The 22,601-nt window shown below is 37.8% G+C and overlaps 5 protein-coding genes across 9 annotated transcripts; 3 read left to right on the top strand and 2 right to left on the bottom strand.

Moving 5' to 3' along the window:
- The first annotated feature begins 4,627 nt into the window (after positions 1–4,627).
- On the top strand, positions 4,628–6,187 carry LOC120010703 (3-oxo-Delta(4,5)-steroid 5-beta-reductase-like). The gene is made up of 2 exons (XM_038861498.1): positions 4,628–4,786; positions 4,873–6,187. The coding sequence occupies exons 1-2, from the start codon at positions 4,748–4,750 to the stop codon at positions 5,998–6,000; spliced, it is 1,167 nt and encodes a 388-aa protein (XP_038717426.1). The 5' UTR covers positions 4,628–4,747; the 3' UTR covers positions 6,001–6,187.
- A 746-nt stretch (positions 6,188–6,933) lies between these two features.
- Positions 6,934–7,864, top strand: LOC120010705 (cytochrome b5-like). Its single transcript, XM_038861502.1, has 2 exons — positions 6,934–7,060; positions 7,336–7,864. The coding sequence occupies exons 1-2, from the start codon at positions 6,977–6,979 to the stop codon at positions 7,681–7,683; spliced, it is 432 nt and encodes a 143-aa protein (XP_038717430.1). The 5' UTR covers positions 6,934–6,976; the 3' UTR covers positions 7,684–7,864.
- A 200-nt stretch (positions 7,865–8,064) lies between these two features.
- LOC120010704 lies at positions 8,065–11,735 on the bottom strand. 3 transcript variants are annotated; one of them, XM_038861500.1, is made up of 6 exons: positions 11,429–11,735; positions 10,863–10,977; positions 10,133–10,732; positions 9,844–10,027; positions 9,449–9,583; positions 8,065–8,374 (listed from the first exon to the last, which is right to left on the bottom strand). In XM_038861500.1, exons 1-5 carry the CDS (start codon positions 11,503–11,505, stop codon positions 9,576–9,578), a joined length of 984 nt encoding a protein of 327 aa, XP_038717428.1. In that variant the 5' UTR covers positions 11,506–11,735; the 3' UTR covers positions 8,065–8,374; positions 9,449–9,575. The 3 variants fall into 3 exon arrangements, with proteins under 3 accessions (XP_038717428.1, XP_038717427.1, XP_038717429.1); XM_038861501.1 differs by lacking the exon at positions 8,065–8,374 and adding an exon at positions 9,140–9,169; XM_038861499.1 differs by lacking the exon at positions 9,449–9,583 and having other exon boundaries at positions 11,429–11,734.
- Positions 11,736–12,602: 867 nt separating this feature from the next.
- LOC120010484 (glycine-rich protein 5-like) lies at positions 12,603–13,211 on the top strand. The gene has a single exon (XM_038861276.1). The coding sequence runs from the start codon at positions 12,603–12,605 to the stop codon at positions 13,209–13,211; it is 609 nt and encodes a 202-aa protein (XP_038717204.1).
- Positions 13,212–14,640: 1,429 nt separating this feature from the next.
- LOC120010073 (casein kinase II subunit alpha-2) lies at positions 14,641–22,055 on the bottom strand. 3 transcript variants are annotated; one of them, XM_038860765.1, is made up of 11 exons: positions 21,811–22,055; positions 20,860–20,989; positions 19,262–19,456; positions 18,997–19,021; positions 18,864–18,924; positions 17,818–17,908; positions 17,636–17,701; positions 16,093–16,175; positions 15,657–15,720; positions 15,491–15,559; positions 14,641–14,796 (listed from the first exon to the last, which is right to left on the bottom strand). In XM_038860765.1, the coding sequence occupies exons 1-11, from the start codon at positions 21,894–21,896 to the stop codon at positions 14,737–14,739; spliced, it is 930 nt and encodes a 309-aa protein (XP_038716693.1). In that variant the 5' UTR covers positions 21,897–22,055; the 3' UTR covers positions 14,641–14,736. The 3 variants fall into 3 exon arrangements, with proteins under 3 accessions (XP_038716693.1, XP_038716692.1, XP_038716694.1); XM_038860764.1 differs by having other exon boundaries at positions 18,864–19,021; XM_038860766.1 differs by having other exon boundaries at positions 18,864–19,021; positions 21,806–22,055.
- Positions 22,056–22,601: the final 546 nt, after the last annotated feature.

The raw sequence follows: 22,601 nt of genomic DNA on the forward strand, positions 1-22,601 counted from the left end.
CGAAACTCTGAATTTGATGGGTGGTTCTCGATCACGAACTGAATTTGAGCCCCGCCATACCCCAATAAGAAACCCTAATTTTCTCCCAAATTTGAGACCCCCAAATTTATAACCTAAACTCTAAAACTAAATCTATACATTGATCTTATCTCAATCAGACGATCGAAATCGAACCCGGCCCAAGCTAATGGGAACATCACTCACTTGGTAAAAAGTCTCAGTCTCCCTCTAGATCTCATCTTTGGTGAAATTGGGGCTGTCATGGGTGTGGTGGTATGCAGAGACAGAGAAAGACAGGGTTTGCAGAGAGGATGAGAGAAGTGTGAAGAGAGAGGAGAATATTTAGGGTGAAATTGGAGCTGCCATGGGTTTGGTGGTGTGTAGAGAGAGAGGGAGATGGTTTGTAGAGAGGAGGAGATAATTAGAGAAGTGTTAAGAGAGAGGAGAAGATTTAGGGTTTTATGAATTTTTAATTTATGATTTTTCTTTCTTCAAAAATTAGGGTTTTTGTGTGTTTGTCATGTCATTTCACAAGTAATTGCTTATTGGAGGGCTAACGAGCCCATTCTTCATAATAGAGGAGCTTGAGTGACTCGGAAAAAAAAGAAGAAAAGAAGGCTCAATCGAATCATTTTACGAAGTACAAAGGTTTTTTCGGTACTTCTCCCTTTGGGTTGCTAAGCATGTCTGCTTTCTTACAAGAAGCCTTTCTTCACAACTAGGCCTTTGTGGCCGGTTTTGTTAACAGGTAGCTAGGTGCATATATACATACATACATACACGTAACAAATTGTTTGCACAGGACAAAAGCCTTTACATCATCGTCAAGGTCTGTTTCTCTTGCATTATGATGTCTCCTGCATGGACACACTCGGGAATCAAACAAAATTGTTGAGGTGGTTGTGGTAATATAACGACATGAGCTCAAGGGGCAGATCATGTCCAATGCAATGGATGTAGGATCATCATCATCTCTATATATTTGGAGTTAGCTTAAAACACGAAATGTGGAGGCAAATTTTAAAGTCTAAAATATTTAAATTTAGTAGGATTAAAACATAATGCATGAAATGTAATTTTAGTAAGAGTGTATAAGAGAACAAATAAACGATTGAATTAGATGAGAGAAATAATTAAAAAAGGTTTTTAAATATTTTAACTCGATTTTTCAAGATGACGTAGACGTTAGCAAAGATATAACTAACAAGATTTAAAACATGTAGATGAAGTTGAGAAGTGCATTCGAAGATTTATGTGACCCGCGATGATGTATGAGTATTGGATTTTTAAAAGACAACATCTCCAACAAAATACATGTAGCAGAAATGAAAATACTTGTTAGATGTGTGGTCACACGAGTGAAGATGGATAAAAAAAAATAAGATTATTAGATCAAAGTTATAAGTAGCATCGATTGAAGATGAGTTACGAAAAAACCGTTTAAGATGATATGAGCATATACAATGTAGAGAGAGAGGTGAGGTGGTGAGAAGAATCGAGGGAGTTTGTATAGGAGAGAGTATAAAGCAAGAGGAAGACATAAAAAAAATGACTCGATATAGTAATAAAATATATAGATTCAATAAGACTTTATAAAAATATGATCCTAGGATCATGATATAGATTCAATAAGAGTTTATAAAAGTATGATCCTAGGATCACGCACATTAGATTATTGGAATATGATTATTTTCTTATTTTAGAGAATAAATATAGAGAATCAGTAAAAATTATATCTTCATCATATTACCTATATTTTACATATAAATTACAATGATTTCCCACATTTGGATAATCACTAAGCATTACTTACTATTAAAATAATAATAATTATTATATGTTGATGCAAGAATTCAACATCCCGAAAAATGATAAATAATTGACTTGGGTAAATTGGAGAAAGAACAATGGATTTACATGGTTCGACTTTGAGCTTAAGTGCACAGTGCAAAAGTGTGAGTTGTCTTATTACTTGATGATTATTACAAAGAATGCACACTAAAGATCAAATCTCCAAAAAAAGGAATAAGACCCAAGATCTCCAGAAAAAAACCAAATCCCTTTTCCATTGTTAATTGTCTCTCTTTTATACTTGTCTTGTACAGTTATGTCAGTTTGCAACAATTGAGGAGATTTGAAGCGGTTGAGGAAGTTTACTGTCTCTTTTGCACATAACCATTAGTATATAACTATTCGGACTTCGGCTTCGTCCATCGACTGTCTTTCTTTAACCCTTTGATTGGCCTTATAAGTCATTTGTCTACCAAATGTTCGGCTGAATGTAAAAATATTATGCTTATTGACCATGTCCTTTTGGGCTTATGTTTTGGTATGTTGTATTGGGCTTGATGACCTTGCTTTTTTTGGGTTTATGGTTTGGTCTGTTGTATTGGGCAAGATGAACTTGCCTTGTTTGGGCTTATGTTTTGGACTCACTCTTTTTGTTGAGTCTGATTAATTTTGACCCCTATATTATATAAAATAAAAAAATAAAAGAATTTGACACTCCCTCTCTTCAAACGTTGGTGTCTTATCATAAAAGTTAATTAATAACAAAGGAAAAAGAGAAAAAATCATTATTTTAATGAATAAAAGATATGATAAGTAATATGATCTAATATTTGTTGGATAGATTATAGGCAAAAGAGTACGTTTCATCCCTCGACTATTGATCGGGTTTCATTTTCGTCCATCAGCTTGTTTTTTGCCCTTTTTCGTCCCCTAACTATGGAAAAGTACCATATTTATCCCTCGAATAAATCCGGCCGTTGAAAAATCTTATATGGCATCATATTGTTCGTCAGATCAGATTTTTCCCAACCTCAATCTCACTTAAAAGGACAAAAATGATGCTTTTCAATAGTTGAGAGACGTAAATGGGAGAAAAAAAAGTTTAGGGACAAAAATGAAACTCGTCCCATAGTTGAGGGATGAAAAATATCTTTTTGCCTAGATTATATATAAATTGTGGAACAATGATATTTTGTTTGTATTTTAGGGAAATTGATATAGGTGATCCAAATGCAAATGTATGGTAGAAATGAATACACATAGGGAATTCCGTTGATTTTCTCATAGACTCATATAACCGACACAAAATATTTAAGAGAAAGGTTGATGATAATTATGATACAACATAAGTTTGGAAGAATAAAAAAAATTTGACATAATAAGGTGTGACACAAATATTAAATTGTATGTGTTCGAATTTACAACAAAAAATTATTCAAAATGAGCCACCAAGCATATGCAAAACATGCAAATAAATACGGCTAAATCATATTTTCTATCCTCAAAGTTACACATTTTTTCTCGTTTATATCTTTGAAGTTTAAAATTTACGCTAAATACCTTTAATATTTCAAAAAGCAAGTTATTTGTGTCCCGAAATCACTATGCCAATGAGTGATAGCCGGAAATTACTTATTTGGCAACGAAAAGTCCATATTGACTTTATCCACACCATTATTTTTATTAAAATAATTTACATGTCATTTTTTATTAGAAAATACACTAATTAAAAAAAAACCCCAAAATCGGGTTCGTCTTCATTTGCTCCTTATAGGCTCCATTTGATGCAAAAAGGACCAGCACATCTTCTCTGGTAAGGATGTGCCAGATAAAGAAATTATGGCTGCAATCTTTCTTTCTTGGTGTTCAATTTGTTGTTTTGCAAAAGGAAACCCCACATCCCAAACATTTTTTCTAGGAGCTGGAAGAAGGGTCCTGCATCCAACGAATAACGGGAGCAATGAATTTCATCAAAACAGAAATCCATCATCGAGGTTCTTTGTGTTTGCTACAATGGAAGGTTCGAGGAAATCGAGGAAATCTGACGAAAAGATCCCATCTTGGGCTCGTCCAGACTCAGAAGAGCCCCCTCCCTGGGCTGTGGGCGAAGGCCTAAAAAACACCACATCGAGGTGGCTTGTGTGAGACTTACACAACCAATCTTGCCGGAGAAGACTTACGCATCCACTCTGATTCAAAATGCTTTTAGATCTTTATTGTCTTGTGAAGGCAAGAGGAGCTCTTGTACACTTAAAAGATCCAAATTACTTGCTTTAATGTTTAGCTAAAAAATCCAACCAACTTGATTTGACGAGATCCACCTGTTCTGTGTTCGATCCCGATCCCGATCCCTCACCAGGAAAAGGACGACGCAGATGAACACCAGAAAAAGATGACGCAGTGAAGAAGATGCAGCTCGGGAAGGAATATTCCAGAAATGGTTTTGGGTTCTTTAATTAGGGGGTTTTTTGAACAAAAAAAAAGAGATGTGGAAAATGGAAATGTCTAAAATTATGTAAATTACCTAGAAATGCCACCGTGTAACTCCGGTTACCACATGTGTAATTTCCGGCTCTCTCTTGTCAGCACACTAAAATAAGGGCATATTTGGATAGGTTTTTATAACATATCCTTGAGGGAAATTTTAAATTTTAAAGATAAAAACGAGAAAAACATATAACTTGAAGACATAAAATATGATTTAACCAAATAAATATACATAATGAATTATCGTTGATCTTTTCATAAACTCAATAATTCATCCTAAATTTTTAACTTTTGAGACAAAGGCTGATCATCAACTATGATTAGGTGCGTGTAACACAAACGGTGCCGTGATCTATTTGTCTTCTCTTTATGCCTAATTAATATATATCAAAGACTTACAGATAGCTCCACCGCGAACAACCTCACGCACTCTTTTTCTGAATTCTGATCTTCACATAACTAATCCGAAATGAGCTGGTGGTGGGCCGGCGCCATTGGCGCTGCTAAGGTAAAATAAACAAACAATTCCACAATCTCAATTCAATACACGAACCAATTCTTCACTAACACCATCGAATTTATTCCTGTTTGCAGAAGAAATTCGAAGAAGATGACGCCCCGAGAAGCTTCCAGAGCGTGGCGCTTGTAATTGGAGTGACCGGAATCGTCGGCAACAGCTTGGCAGAGATTCTTCCCCTCTCCGATACCCCTGGTGGCCCATGGAAGGTGTACGGAGTAGGCCGTCGTCCCCGCCCCAACTGGAACGCCGACCACCCAATCGAGTACATCCAGTGCGACATCTCCGATTCCGAAGATACCCGCGACAAGCTGTCCCAGCTTGCCGACGTCACCAACATCTTCTATGTGAGCTGGACTAGCCGATCTTCGGAGGCAGAGAACTGCGAGATCAACGGCCGGATGCTCCGTAACGTTCTCCAGGTCGTCATCCCCAACGCCCCCAATCTCCGCCACGTCTGCCTCCAGACCGGTACCAAGCACTACGTGGGCCCCTTTGAGCTAATGGGCAAGATACCGGCGCACGATCCGCCTTTCTCGGAGGATCTACCGAGATTAGATGTGCCGAATTTCTACTACACCCAAGAGGACATCCTTTTCGAGGAGGTCGCTACAAAGGAGGGCCTGACTTGGTCAGTGCACCGACCCCATCATATTTTCGGCTTCTCTCCATACAGCTTGATGAATATAATCGGAACGCTGTGTGTGTACGCCGCAATTTGCAAGCACGAGGGAGTTCCATTGAAATTTCCGGGAAGCAAAGCTGCCTGGGAATGTTATGCGACGGCGTCCGATGCGGATTTGATAGCAGAGCATCAAATATGGGCGTCAGTGGATCCGTACTCGAAGAACGAAGCGTTTAATATCTCTAATGGGGATGTATTCAAGTGGAAGCATTTCTGGAAGGTACTGGCGGAGCAATTCGGGATAGAGGAATATGGGTTTGAAGGGGAAGGGCCGAGTCTGGCGGAGATGATGAAGAATAAGGGACCGGTGTGGGAGGAGATTGTGGGAGAGAATCAGTTGCAGCCAACGAAGTTGGAGGAGGTCGGAGTGTGGTGGTTTGCTGATCTTATATTGGGCGGAGAGGATCGCTTGCCTCTGATGAATAAGAGCAAGGAACATGGATTTTTGGGATTCAGAAACTCCAAGAATTCCTTCATTTCTTGGATTGATAAAATGAAAGCTTACAAGATCGTGCCTTGAAGAAAATGATTGGATGTATTGTTGGTTATGAACTGCATGTGTAATAATCTGGTTTTTTATTTAAATTCTTCGAAGAATCAAAGTTTCTTATAAATTTGTAATAATGTCTTATTGAAGACTATGTAATTGTTGTTTTCATATGGTGATGGTCAATAATACTGGTAAAGTTTCTAATTGTTGGTTTGAATACTCGATAAGTGATCAGAGATGTAGGAAGATACGGAGAGAGAGGAACAATGCTTAAGAAAAACGAACAACGAACAGCTGAGGCAGAGCATAGAGGCATTTTAACAAACACCTGTTAAGCAATTATGATGTCTTCAAGTTGTACATGTTTTTCTTTTTTCCTATAATTATTGATCTCTAATTCATGCAGCGTAGCTACTAATTGTGATAGTGAAGGTTGGGAAAAAAAAAAAACAAAGTGTTCCGGGTCGATTCTAAGCCGGACAATATCACGTGCTTATGAAATATTTATATATCTGAACCCTAATCCAGATTGAATTTCGAACGTACTTAATTGACCACACCTGGATTGATTTAAATCTAAACAAGTAAACCAGACAATAACTTAATCTGGGTTAAGGTCCAAACTATTCAATTAGATAAGATTTATGTTTTTGGACACATACCTGATTTTAAATAGGACTTTTTTGTTTAGACCCAGATTTCATACATATAACTTATGTCCAAATTTGATTTAATTCGGATCGAACAAATTTAATGATCAGGATCAAAGTACCGCATAAAGTTTTGTCATCCCTCGATAACCCAACAACTCTCCAAGTTGTGTGTGTGTGTGTGTGAGATCAACTAACTGTCAATGCAAACCTACTTTTGTAGGCCTCCACGTGTTTAACACCACCCACATCGATCATTCCTCTCAACGTTACAATTCTACATGTATATATTTATTCATTGCTCACTCAGAGAGCCAAAAACTAACTCAAGTCATCAGCACCAGAAAAACAAAAATATGGCTGATCAGATAGTTTTCACACTTTCACAAGTTGCCCAACACAAATCCAAGAAAGACTGCTGGCTTATCATCCATGGAAGAGTATGCAACTCTCTCTCGCACATGCACACACATTATTATAGTAACTAAATAGCAGTTATGATATGGATCCCAACATCTATCTGGTATCACAATTATTCCAACAGTTGATATCTCAGTTATTCTAATTACTATGTTGTTGTACGCACAAGATTTTATTTGCATTATGTGGAGTCCACAAATTCACTTGGATCTTATGCGTACAATTTAATTGTTGGGATATTTATCTTTTTCGGCTAAATAGTGATCAAAATGTTGTATTATTACATATTGAACAGGTACTGAACGTGACAAAGTTCTTGGAAGAACACCCAGGAGGAGAAGAGGTGTTATTGGAGTCAGCAGGAAAAGATGCAACAAAGGAATTCAAGGATATTGGACACAGCAAGGCAGCGGAAAACTTGCTCATCAAGTACCAGGTTGGTGTTCTCCAAGGTCACAACGTCAAGGATGGAGACATGAAGGAGGCTTCTTCTCCATCTAACACTAAAGAGATCAGGGCTTTTGTAATCAAGAACGACACCATATCAAAGTGCAAAGCTCTGCTTGATTTCTTTGTGCCGGTTTTAGCTGCTGCTTCCTACTTCAGTTTCAGATGCCTTACAAGGCCAGAGCAGATCTTCTAAAACGGATCATATGTGGATTCTATTGGGTTTATTTTCCCTAATAAATCAGAGTCTGATGTGTTTCTGTTCATTTTCTTTTCTGAAATTCTTCAACATGTAGTAAAAGCATGTTAAAGAAACGTTTTTTTATTAATGAGAACCAACTAATGTCATTAATGCATGAGATTTGTTTTGGAGATTATTGCTTCCTTTGGTAGATCATTTAAACTAGCATTTAAAATAGTATAAAGTAACATTTTTTACGAAATGCTACTAGAAGGTAGAGGCATTTCATAATCTTAACCTTCATTTTTTAGTGTTGAACATGTACCTAGACGAACCATTTTCACCACATTTACCTGAATAACTATTTTCACACGTGGCAAAAAATTAATCAAGTACTGAATTCAAAACTAAAACTACATATATTACAGGATCAATTGGGACAAGCAACAATTCTCAAAACACTTTTAATCTGTTATTCCTCATCTCTTCTAATAATACAACAATATCACCCCCTTCATTATCAAAACTGGATGGGTAAGGTGAATACAAGAAGAGGAAGGAGATCATATGTTGTCCAAACGTACCTCCAGCAACATCCAACAAGTCAACAGGAAGAAATCCATGTTCTCATGGATCCTAGACGCCATGTGCGGAAGAGCTGGATGAAGATTCAACAGTTTCTTCTAGGTTGCGCGGGCAATTAAAACTACAGACAAAATCATAAGCATAAGATGAGTCTAAAGACCTAAAAAGAGGAGTTCGTAGCATAATTATATCATTCGGAGGAAAAATAAATAAGAAATGAAAAAACCACATCCAAATTCTCAAGGGAGAGGAGGGAGGGTAGTTATTTTCAGACAAAACCTTACAAGCAAATTGCCATTGTATAACATAAGCAATATTAGAAAATCAAAACTAATGTGAATGTCTAGGTGCTCAAATCCAACCGCTTTAACATGAAAATGACTTCAAAAACATGCATTATTGTTGTGCATGAATCTCACGTCGAAAGCCTAGCACTGACACTCCAATAAATCAAAAGCATGACTTTAATAGCTAAGATACTGTATGCATATGCAGAATTCAAAAGTAAAACAGAACCAACTCCTTGAGTTCTTGCATTGAAATATCACAGCAATGTCAATATCCACCCAACTAGCGCCACCACACATTCAGGCCAAGCAACAGCTCATGAAAACAAACACAAAATGCACGAAGAGAAACTTCATTACCCTTGTAATGGTTTCCCCGAATGGATCATTGTAGATAACTCAAAGTGATCATGGTTTTCCTATTTCCACTGATAATTCACACGAAGACAATGTTTCACATTTATCATCAATCTCTTCTCAGCTTTCCTTCCCATCCAACTAAGCGGACAAGTTCTCGGTATCTAGACAATGTAACAACTTTGAGTCCACCAGGTAAGATGGTGTCTAATTCTCGTCCTGTAACCCTGGTATTGATCAGGTTTCTTTTACCATTTCTCCTTGTGTGTTTCCTAAAAAGAATAATGTAAATGTCTTTGATTTAACACATACCCAGACAACGCCAGTTCTTGTTTAGAAAGCATGCAAAAGCATGCAAAAGAGAGTAATAAATCCTCCTGTTCTTATATCTCCCTCAATATGCAGCAAAAGGGCAGAGAGGGAAGCGTGGTGAGAATTTAATCACTTGAACAAGCAGTGCCCTCAAGAAGAAGTTTAGCAAGCAACATTGATTACCATTTTTAGGATGAGATTGAAATATGAAAAGTCAATAAGTCATTAAAACTACTCACCCTCCATTTCCCCACCAAATTGGGACGGACAATTTTGAAGCAAAAGAAGGAGAATGGCAGGGAAGGGATCATCTCCAATCCCTTGCCCTTCCAACATAAACTTCAGGACATGATAACTTTATTCCCCTTACTTCCCTGCTCAACAAAAAACCAAAAAGAAAGTGCCGCAAACCAAGTAGACTCTAAGGTACACAAACAGCAACAGTCATCGAACCTTTAATGTGAACCAGCACTATTTATTCAGGGCATCTCAATTTCCAGAATTTTGAATATGCTGGTAAAAATTGTACATTTATTGCATGCATGCTGCCATAGAAGTATGCAAAAATACGCAAGTCCACAATCTTCAAAATATACAATACAAATATACTGTAAAAGTCTTGGGCAACGCTTACCAATCAAACAAAGAAAAAGTACAATCCAAAGACCCACTTGCACTGGCCGACTATATTGCATCTGATATTGAGATCGTTGAAGCTGTCTTTGTATAGCTCCATACCAGCCATGAAATTGCTTATCATAATAATCATCACAACTATCAATGCAACTCTTACTTTTTTCATAACATGCATTGATACCCTATTGGACAAACAGGAACATAAAAATTACAATTATGACTAAAAAATGTGAACTAATCAGCAAACAGTTGCATCAAGAATTATTTCAAGTGCATTAACCACTCACCTTGGTCAACTGCAAAGATGGCAAAAGTGCTGTATCCGCTCCTTCATGACGATCCACAGCCTTCCACTTCCTAACACCGTTCTTCGGCCAGTTTGATGCAGATTCCATGGTACTTAAAAATCCAGATAAACTGGGTATCTTTCGTGGGGGTACCGGGGGCTGACCATTAGGCAAATTCGGGGGATGAGCATCATCACTTATTGCAATCTCCCAAGCACCAATATAAGCACTAGCACTAGCAGTTCGACGATGCCCATGAGACTCAGTTGAAAGGCTTGAGTTCTTTGAAAAATCAGGTGCCAGTTCCTTGACTGTATTTTTTGGGAATTCATTGTTTCTTCCTTGAACTTTAACATAAGAGCTGCCTCCAGATGTTGCCGGACCCGACAAGAACAATGCTAACTCATTGGACTCACCTTCATCTAAATGCACCCAAGGCACTGGAGGCTTTCCCTCTGAAATAGCTGATTCCTGTAAAGAGTCTTGAATTCTTGAAATTTGGTCCTCAATAACAACAACGAATTCATGGTGTCTGTCCCTTGCATCATCGTTGGAATTATTAGAATGACTTGACCTGACAGCACGTTCAAACTCCTCCAACTGCATTACCACACTTGAGAATTGAGATCAACTACATTGCACTATACCAATATATCAAGTGCCAAAAGCAATTGAGCAGGCAAAATGTGCCAGTCCACACACACAGAGAAGGGGAAAGGAGGGAAGAGACCTGCCATTTGGTGGTGCCAAGGGCAGTTTGAAGATCCCTGCGTAGTTCTTCAAAATCCCACATACCAGAAGCGTTTTTCTTCGCATGAATCCATGTTCTATACGTTGATTCTAACCTAAATAACCATTTTTAAAAGGGAAAACGATATAAGTACATACTTAATACAAAACTGTGCATACGTCGTTACCTAGAAATATGGAGATTAGTGCAAGCCTAAAAGCCTCTAAGCCTCGAAATGTGCAACGAAACCTCGAATTACGATGCTGATATATGATTTTTAACATGACGCAATAAGAATTAAAATCCCCTTATTTCCAAAAGAAAATATTTCCCTCATTTCCAATTACATGATACCTAAATCGATCTTGGCTAAAATGATACCAGAAACAATCGAACAACAAAATCCAAAACACAAGCGCAGAGACTTTAGTCTCTTCATAAACTCTTCCTCATAGCCAAACAACAGACTAAATTAATAAATACGAATGAATGAACACATAATGCACGGAAATCGAAATCTCAAAAGAACGGCTAATGAAATAAAAGGATAGATTAGAGATTGGTACCTGTCGGCAGATTCTTGAACTTCCTCCGCCGCAGAGAAGAAAGGGTCCTTCTCCCACCGATCAAAACTCGAAGCCATTTGACGCCCCAGGAAAAAAAAAATTGATTTACAAACAAAATAATTAAGGAAAGCAAATTAGTATCTGTTGACAGAATCCCGAGCTGATAAAACTCTGCTCCTGTAATCTAGCCACGAACTTCGCTACAACATTGATAGCGTAGATCAATGGATCTTTGCATCCATTATCGATTGAGAGAGGGGAGAGAGAGAGAGCAGGCTTGGATTCTCTGCGTTTCAGAAAATGAGGGGAGATAGCGTGTGGTGGTATTTAAAAATGTCCAGTAGACAGACAACGACAGCCACAAGATTCCAATAAATTGCGTCTTCGGATGGACGCATGAGAAAGAGCCGCGAAGAATTGTACATCTTCCAGAACGATGACGTTCGGTCAAATTTGGCGCACAATAGTAAAATCCAAAACGACGGATTCTCTCGTCGCGTGAGCTTTGACGTTTGAAATAGAGGGCCCACTGTGGCAGGTCGAATTGTTTGTTTGCTTGTGACTTATGGGCCTAGGAATAATTACATGAAAGTCTTTGGACGTCTTTTTAATTACTCGAAAAATGGCTTTCACGAGCATGAACATGGAATGGTAACCAGTCAATCGAACAGTTTTCAAGCCCAAAATTAAAGTTTATGAAGACAAACAGAAACAAATAGTCATAATAACGGCCCAAAATAAAGATAAGCCCATCGAGTAAGGCCCATGGAAACGGTGATCTTGGTCACGCAAATAGCCCTTACCACCTGAACCAGCGGCACGCTCCAGTTGATCAAAGCATTCTCTGCATGCACTGCCCTTCCCCCTTGTTTCCTTCCTAAAACGGTAACTCACTATAAGAGACCAACAGCACCATGGCATCCACCAATATCTCCAGTAGCTAGCACGGTCCATATATATGCGACTGCTTGAACAATTCATCCAACTTCAACAGCAAAAAGGATAGGTAAGCTAGGAGCAAGTTATTTGGTAAGTTCTAATTTCCATTTTGATTCATTTAACTCACTTTCATCACCTAATTCTTGCACTATTATTGCTCATTCTTGTAGGGCTGGTTCTATAGTTGTTTCATACCAGTACTGTAGCAGCATTTGAGAGAGAGAGAGAGGGAGTCATGAGAAGCCAAAATGTGGCTCAATGGGGTCTCATCATCTTAGTAATTGGGATCTTTTGTGGTGTGCTTGTTGAGGCTATGCTGGTGGAAAGAAATGTGAACGATGGAGGTCAGAAAATGAAGAGTGGAATGATAAATAGCAACCACAGAAATGCATACCATCGGTTGACAGCTGGAGGTTATGGAGTTGGAGTAGGTGGTGGTGGAGGTGGTGGTTCTGGATATGGCTATGGTGGTGGTGGTGCAGGTTTTGGCTCAGGTGGTGGAAAAGGAGGGGAAGGAAAAGGAGGCGGTTTTGGGGCTGGAGGTGGATTTGGCAGAGGTGGCGGTTATGGGACTGGTGGTGGCTCTGGTATCGGCCAAGGTGGTGGTAGTGGTGGAGGTGTAGGTGGGGGCTATGGTGGCGGAGGTGGAATGGGCCAAGGAGGTGGAATTGGTGGCGGAGGTGGGGGCTCTGGCTTTGGGGGTGGTGGTGGTTTTGGATCAGGGAGTGGTTCAGGTGGCTATGGAAGTGGAGGCGGTTTTGGCTCTGGCTCTGGCTCTGGCTCAGGCTCAGGTTCAGGGTATGGTGGTGGCGGCGTAGGAAAGTCAGTTGATGGTGGTGCTTAAGGTCATACTGCACGCTATGCTCTGGTCCTTAATTATCAGGATTTGGGTGCAACCAGAGTCGTACCAGATGTTGCATCAGTGAAAAGATGACTAATCTAGCTTAATTAGTGTCCTATAGGGTGAAAATAAGGATTGAGCCCCATTTCATGGGTTTTGTATCCCTGTTGGTTTGTTTTTCCAACAAACGAAAGTTTTTAAGTAATATCCTCTTATTTCCAACCCTAAAAACTTCTTTACTGCTCCAGCAATTTCAAACGTAAGGGGCTCCAGTATTCAATATTTGGCCAATCTTGCAGAAGAGCAACCATAATATTAGTTTGGTGAAGGAAACATTACGAAATTTTATTTTCCCATTGAGAGCCACCGAATTGGCTAACATTGGAAAACACAAACTTTCATACATACACAATCAAACATGGGTGTCTTGCGACTTCGCTGCACCAAACGGTGCAGATCCGTTACATTTTAGAAGCTCCGTTACATTTTAGAAGCTCCGTATGTTTTTGATAGAGCGATTTGATTGATTTTCAATGCTAACGAAAAAATTGTAGAAAAAAAAAACTTGAAACTTAAAAATGTGTAATATGTTGTGAAGTATTTAGCGAACTAAAAACTAACGTTAGCTAGCGGCAATGTTATTGAATGAAAATATTTTAATATATTAATAAATATTTTCAAATATTATTGTCAAAATAATTTATTATAATTTACTTATTTTATTATAAATATTTTCAAATATTATTTTCAAAACAAATATAATATCTAAACAATGGCCTTGGTTTTACCAAAACTTTTTCCAGCAGCTCATGTGATAATCAACGATCGATGATGATTGAACTTTAATCGAACTAACCTAGAACTTCATTTTGGTCATTCATTCCTCTGGAACAATGGTCAAACGATCAACTTTCCCTATGACGACATCACCAACTTCCCCTACAGCGGTGTCAGGTGTGTCGTGATGAGGAAGATGAAAGGGTGAACTGTAATGCAAAGACATTTTGTCTGTATTTCTAAAAAAAAATGAAAATTGAGCTATCCTTATTGGAACAAACCTCCCACATTTTGCCCATCTGTGTAATTTCTCCAATTCTTAAAAAGCATTACTCTCTAGAGTGGCAACAAGAATATTTATTTGTGAAGGCTTCGTCGAGGGTCATGTTCCCACGATAGTTCACATGAAACCCCACATCCATAACCGCAAATGAAGAAAAAAGACAAAATGAAGCAGAAAAGGAAAATCAAGAACAAAGACGTCCGAGGTATGAAAAAACGAAAAAGGTGACAAATAGTGCACTATCAAACTTTAATCACAGGTGTAGCAAAGTCACTTTTCTTCTCACAAAAACCTAATCAAAGAAAACAGCAGAGCAGAGAGCAAATTGATTTTACAAAGGAAATCAGCATTTATAACACTGATGACAGAAAATATCAGAAGTGCATAAATTATGTTTCACAAGTTGGGATGAAGTCAAAGAATGTTGGCCGCAGGGGAAATAAAGTAGTGACCAAACAGATTCCTAGACTATTGTGTGCGCATTCTGCTGTTCTCCGCGGATCTGACTTGGAAGAAGTATGGATGAGCCTGAAATATAAATAAATCATCAGAAGAAAGTATAGTCAGTTTGCACCTCCTTTATAGTTGTCTCAGGCGAAGAAGAAAAAAATGCATTAAAAAGCATTGAGCAGTAAGCACTTCACAATAACTTGTAACCAATCATGAGCTGTATTAGCTGAAATATTGGTTGGTAACATGAACAAATTGAACGTGGTTGCCTAGCATATTTGAGAAGAATGATTCAGAAGGTCTGCTGTCTACAATTTTTAACTCATTGGGAGTGCGCAGACAACACTTATCTATAGCTAATACTTAGAAAATCCAGACAAAAAAAAAAGAATCAAGACAAAAAATCTTCTGTCTAGAAGAATTATTTTGCTGGAGTCGGACTTTCCTCCTCTTCAAGAATAAAGTGGAATCAGAAGACCAATGAAGAGCATGCATGCTCCATAAGCTCCATGAGAAAAAAGACTTTAAAGGCAAGAAGCAACCACAGCGGTTTATAAAAAAACTACCATCATCGAAGATTTAATAACAGACAAATAATAGATCCCAAACTTGATATAATTGCACATCTCCAATCAAATTGCATATGATTACTGATGAAACAGATATAAATTTATGAACATTGTCAAGGGCAGATCTTGGGATGACTAAAATAAAGGCAATCTACAATTTACAGGTGAACCATAGGCAGCAAAAGCAACAAAATGATAATTACCATTGCCTCCCTAGCAGTGAGCCGATCCTGGTGATCATACCGAAGGAGCTTATCAAGAAAATCGATGGCCTGTAAGTCATGATATTAAAACAAAAAATATCAATATTTCCAGCAAATATGCCTAAACTAATCATCTAAAGTTTATCAGAAAATAAAATCATGTGACCTCCGGGGAAACTAGATGCTGATTTTCTGAGTTAATAAACCTTGACCATGGCTTCCTGCTATGCCTGCAGCATTGTGAAGAAGAGCTTCACAGGGGTGAAACTTATGCCAGAGAGAATCATGAAATCAAAGACACATTAAATCAATTTTTAGAATGTTGCTCTGAGCTAAAACATGTGGAAGGCCATAAGGCATTGGCTTTAGGTAATTAGAAGTAACAAAGTTGCATCTTCAAGTTAAAGGTCATGCCCTTAGAAAATCCTATGCCAGATCCTACAAACTTATAGTGTCTTGTTGTTAATGCAAAAGGTCACACGTATATTATGCCATAGCATCAAATTATACCTAGATCTCACTCTTTATCTTAATTATAAATCACGCCACATCATTTGGCATGGAAATCCAAAAAAAGAGAATCATAATAAATTTTGATGCACCTTCCAACAAGAGCTTCAAGCTGAGGGTCAAGCTCTAAATGACATCGGTTCAAATACGCATTTAACTCATCCGTACCAAGAACCTGAAGGAATTAAACAGCGAATGTAAGATCACATCTCATTTGAGAATTTGCTGTCATTGTGCATAAATAATCCAATCATTTCAACCATTTATCAAAGGGCCAAATAATAATCATTTCAACCAGCTATCAGTGGCAACCAGTAGTTCTAATGTCCGCAAGTAAAACACCCAAAGAGAAAGAAATTAACCTAGATATACTAGATAGCTGTCAATTAGCTCATGACAGACGAAACTCTAAGAAAAACCTATATCTTATCCCAGGGGAAAGAAAAAAAAAAAGCAGAGAACGCAGACATTCAAGAACAAAATTTCCACAAACCTAGAGCAAATAGCACTTTAAATTACAGTCCTTTCAAGTTTCAACACCAATACAAGCATCAGCATACCTATACTGGTTTGTAGAACCAAGATACAGGGACAGATAAGCAAAATAGATGAACTAGGTTCAGATGAGAATCAGAGCAACGATTTGACAATGACCTATAAAATTAGGTATGCCTTCATATAGGTCAAAGAATGATTCAGACCGAACTGTCCAGATTTTTTGATTGCTAGCCCAAGAAAAATAACTCTTGGTGCACAAGCAAATATTTGATGGCGGGGAAGTAAGTAGGGTTGCAACAAGAAAAGGAAATTCAGAAAACAATTCGCAAGTCCGTGACCAGAAATTTAAGCACCCAAAGACGTCTTTTTGCATTAAAGAACACTGTCAAGAGTGAGCATGCTTTAATTTTTTACCATGCCTTCAAAGAGAGTAAAGTGACTATATCTCATACAGGTTTCAGAAAACGAGTTAAATAAAAGGAGACCAATGTGAAACTGTAGAGAGTTGAGGTTTAATAATCTTACTTTACATTTCATATCTCTTTACGTTTCATATATCTCCTTAAAACACGGGGCCGTGCCTAAGGTACTCAATTTACTAAAGAAGCCAGTAACAAAAGTCAGTCTGACGCTAGGATTTTCAATGGCAATTTTACAGACTAAGATGAATTTCACACTGCATATTCCATAGATTGCAGCCTTTGTAGGATTTTTCCAAGAAAGTAATACTGGCTGGAAAAGTCCTAGGTCACCAACATGGATTACTTGCCATGGATCAAGAACCCGAAGCACAAACCCGGTGTAAGATGCCACCTCAAATTTAGTTTTTGAATGTAAGACATCCAAAGCTTCAGACCCCAACAAGAAGCAACTCCCCCAAAACCTAGAGTTCTCCTCTATACCATAAAATTCCTTGCAGCTGGATCATTTTTTTTGTTTGCTATAATTTTCTAAGGCCTTATCAAGTTTTAACACCAAACACGCTTAACTCAATTCATAGACACTTGGAGGGTACAACTTACAGCAGAAAATAACTTAAGGATTTAGAGCCCATGCCAATCAGTATCACACATGGCCGGTTTGGAAAGATATAAGATTCAGAACTGCCGTTAGGAAATGCACTAACTTCAAAATTACCTTGGCAATTTTCACAAGCTGATCCTGATTGTCATGGCCATAAAAGAATGGTTCCTTGCGAAAAATCTGGAGGGAAACAAATTATGCACATTCATTATGCTGGAAAAGTGGTATACTATATGCCCTCAGGCTTTCAACCATCTTGAATATGCCGTAAACAGCAGTACAAGCATAAAACTAACCATTCCTGCAAACATACAGCCTAGGCTCCACATGTCCAATGAATAATCATACTCTTGCAAATCCACAAGGAGTTCAGGCCCCTTGAAGTACCTGCAATACGAATATACAAATTCTATTACTTTCCTATAACACTAATACTACTACAAATCCATTAGAATTTCCACAAAAATAAACGAAGCATCATTAGCATCAGCTAACTCAATTGAAATCAAATCACAACGTTGTAATCAACTATGCTGACGCATCATATCAAGAGTTCCTCATTAATTCAAACCTCTTGTATGTGGCTTATAACAAATGTTAGAAAGTTCCTTCAACATGTTGCAAATTTAATGTCTCACTTTAGAGGTTTAGGTATGAAAAAAAAAACCATAAAAAGTTCAATATATTATTCCTCCAATTGGTTAGAAATCAACTATGTCATTGCATGACCAATCCAAAACATGCATGCAAGAAATATTATATAAAATTGATAGCATACAGCAGATCTCTAATCTTCTAGAAGCTACTGCATCAACAAAACATATAAATCACAGAGGGCAACCCACAATTATGAACATCCCATGTGGTGAGAATGGCAAAAAACAAAAACAAAAGTACAGTACAGAAAAGATTAAGAAAAAACCAAGTGCCTCTATTAAGCAGTAGCTGCAAACTATGTCAAAATAAACAAGATGTTTTATTTATCTGTATCTAGGGAGATAGCACCAGCCTGCACAGTAACCAGGTGAAAGGAGACAGCATCCCCATAGAATGCCTTTTTCACAGCCCTTTCACTTATTAAACATCAAAAGTTCCAAACTTAAGAAAGACGCATAATTACAAGTTGAAAAGCCTTTGGCTTAATTCACTAACCAATGAATAGACAAAACAAGGAATGGCCAACACAATAGTGCAATCACCAAGACTTTTGCATACCAACTCTGTATGCAAGAATTTCAAGTTAATTTAATAATCAACACAGCAAAAAGAACAGTAAGAAGAAAAATTTTAACATGAAAATAAGAGATGTGGTTGATAAGCAAAAATTCATACTGATAACTACCTTGAAGCTACTCGGACATTGTATTCTTTGGCAGGATGGTAAAACTCGGCAAGACCCCAATCTATCAAACGAAGTTTCCGCAGGTCATGGTCAATCATTACATTGTGAGGTTTAACATCTCTGTGCATTATACCTTGTGAATGACAATAATCCAATGCCTGAAATTACAGAAAAGGCATATTAGTTTATGCATCTATTAAACTAATACAATCTAGAATGCCTTACTATTTATAAAATAATCATCCGCATGCCAAGTAATAATGATTTTCGAAGGAAAAAATGCATAAACGAAAACAAGATGCAACTTGAGCTGTGCACACCTAAAGATTAATTAATACATATAAGGAGAGAAGAAAAACTAAGAATAGCAGTCATTGCCATAGTATGAAGGAAATAACCTTGAGCAGCTCATATATGTAGTAGCGTATATCATAATCTGTCAATGTGGGATATAAAACTTTAAAATCTGTACTGTTGACATATTCAAATATCAAGCTAGGTGTTTTTGAGTGCTGATCTCTGACAATATCAAGCAGCTTCACAACATTTGGCCCTCCGCATAGATTTTGCAATATTTTTATCTCCCTCTTTATCTGCATAAAACCAGCACATATTAAATAGAAAATTATCAGTGATTGCTCAATAAGGTAATGAGATAACAAACAATGAGAAACTTCAAAAAAATAAAAACATTCGAAAACCAAAAAAAAGGATGTGGGGGGGGGGGGGGGAATTAAAGTGGAGAGGGAGAGAAGGAAAATAAAGAAAGAGCACGGCTTATATATAACTTTTTTAAAGAGGGAAACCTTGTGCTTTGATCAGGTAAATCCCAAACACTAGAAGTGGCCCCTCACCCCAAGTGTTAACGAATCAAGAGTTTTTCTTGCTATGGAGACTCGAACCAGGGTCTGTCAACTCGAAACGCCTACCCTTGCCAACTCAATTGCACTTAATTTTGTATTTCAACATGGACAGGACTCCTCCAAAGTGCATCGCCATCAATATTTAAATTTAGCAAAGGACAAGCATCTCTCCAACATCTAAATTAGAAGCAGAACGTATTACTGGGTACGCAAAGATACACAATTAAAGGGTGAAATTGGGCACCAGGCAATGTGGATATATACGGATCTAGATAGAAACTTAATCTAAACAGTACCCTCATCCTTATATGTAGTACATGCATGCATGAATATAATAATATAAATATACATAGATAGATTTTTGAATGCCATCGTTGGAAATATGATAAAATGCTTAAATTAATTTTTCGTCCGTCCACACATAATAACTGCATCACGCGTAGGATAACCAATCCAACAAACTCATCAAGGTCCAATTCTCAAATCAAGAATGGTCCCAGTCTCCCAGGTATGACTGAGATAAACTAGGACATGCACTTATAATTATTGCTCACAACAGAATCCAACAATTATATTCCTCCTCTCTACAGACCACCTTGAAGGTTTTTCCTCATTAAGTCCACAACATGGAAACGGAAGCTATGAGATAATGTCTCACTGGGGGAATGAAAAAAGGTTACTGGCGGCGATAATGCAACAAACTAATAGAAGGCCACTAGAATCTTCAGCTATGTTTATGAAATACACCTGGAACACCATGAGGTTAACAGCATATTTCACTCAAGACAACCTAACAATTGTATGGTGCCGACTTCCGAGAGTCAAACACAATAACAATTGTCAAAAGCTTCTCACCCATTAGCATAACAAGTTTCAATGTGCAGTGCCAGACGTTATTTACACTGTTAATATTAGTTCCTTTGCCATTCAATGAAATAAGTTCAGACGTTTCACATCATTTTATGTATATTCTCACACTCCCCCTCATGTGTGGGGCTGTGGACTAAGCAATCAGATGGCCCAACATGTGCACAACAAACAAGGCCCAACATTAGGGGGCTACTCTCACACAAGGACCACACTACACTTGGGGAAACAACAAACACACACAAAGGCAACAACTAACAAGTCACCTTCTTTTTCTTCACTGGTTTGAGGATCTTGATAATGCATCTTTCATTGTTGGTGACATTTATACCTTCAAAGACCTCACTGTATTTCCCTCTCCCCACTTTCCGAACGACCTCATAGTCATCTTGATCACTGATAACAAAAACCAAAGAAGGGGAAGAAGTTAGGATTACATATTCATGTGACACATTACTCCAGTAACACAAATACTGCAAAATTCAAGGCAAAAGCACTACAATATTTTATTACAACAGCAAAAAATATTAAATCACAGGAAGAAAATTTCCCATACAGGGTACAAGTGTACAACTCCCACTCATCATTATCTGACCATAAGTAGCTCATATACCAGAGGCTGCAACTACACCTAATCTTGGGGCCTTGGTAAGCTTATTATAAAAGAAACAAAACAGACACCAGAGCTGCAGTTCATGATTAAGAATTACAGTTCACGGCTTTAGGGTTACTTGAGCTACTATAAGTAAACCCTCTAACTTCGACCTACTATTGTTCAATTGGTCAAGATAACCAATCTTCCATTGCTGTTACAAAATATTTTTTTAGAAAAGAATAATCTTCCATTGCAACTCCTAACTAAATTCATAAGCTGAGGATAATACAAGTGCATGTAAATCCATCTTAATAAAATAAGCAGTGAAGGCTATGATACTTTCGATCAGAATAATCCCCCACCTGACTATCAATAAAAATTATGCTAATACAATCACTACCAATGCATGTGCACATATACAAAATAACACATACAACGACACCAATCACAGGTCCAGACAAGCTCGAGTTGGTTAACATAGACTAAAAGCTCTCGACATAAACAATAGAGCTAAGCAGCAGACTGATGATCCACAGCGAAACCCTAGATCGGGAGTCAGGCAGCTATTAATGCTAACCAAAAAATGACATTAGAGAATTAGGGATTGTCGCGGTTACTTTACCCCCATTGAACGGTGAGAGACTCGTAATCCCAGTATTCCCTTGGGCGGTGAACGTTCACGTCAGCGTATACACGAGCCCTGGACATGGCCGCCAAAGTGTAAACAAAGATCACGCAGATCTCTCCAAGAAATTGTCCTTTTGTACTGTAATTCCCTTCGACGATAGCGATTTGAGAAGAGATGAATCGGGTTGGGCCTTACTTCGGTTTTCTCGACCAATTTCTAGTTTGCCTGGGGATGGTTAATATCTCAACGCTGTTGGCTCAATTTGCGTTTTACTGCACCTATATTTTCGATTTTTATTTATAGTAGTCTCATGCAAAAAAAATTCAGAAATTAAAGATTGATCTATTTAATTGTGATAGTACCAAAATAACCTTCACTAAGATATTGACACGTGACATGTAAAATTGATCTCCGACCAAAGTATAACCTATGAATCCAATCAAAGAGATGATATCCGAGAGAGCATCACTACAAGACCGAGATGTCCCCTCAACATGATACTGAGCATATATACTCAGTAACTAGTGTTGACCAAATACTACAGAGAAATCAAGAGTTCAAAAGAACATTAATTCCGCTTAAGAAATGAATCATGATAGGATTTACGTAATTATAAATTTGCATAAGACTAAGAGAGAACATATACTCTTACTAAAACTGAAACTCATCCAACCCATATAAAAATGGACTAAAGGGACTCTATCATATATACACGACCCGGATTATGAACGCCTCCACTTCACTTTTCCTAAGCACACTCTCAAATCCCCTTTAGTTTATGTATT

Source organism: Tripterygium wilfordii, chromosome 12, assembly GCF_013401445.1.
Source record: "Tripterygium wilfordii isolate XIE 37 chromosome 12, ASM1340144v1, whole genome shotgun sequence".
Classification (NCBI taxonomy): domain Eukaryota; kingdom Viridiplantae; phylum Streptophyta; class Magnoliopsida; order Celastrales; family Celastraceae; genus Tripterygium; species Tripterygium wilfordii.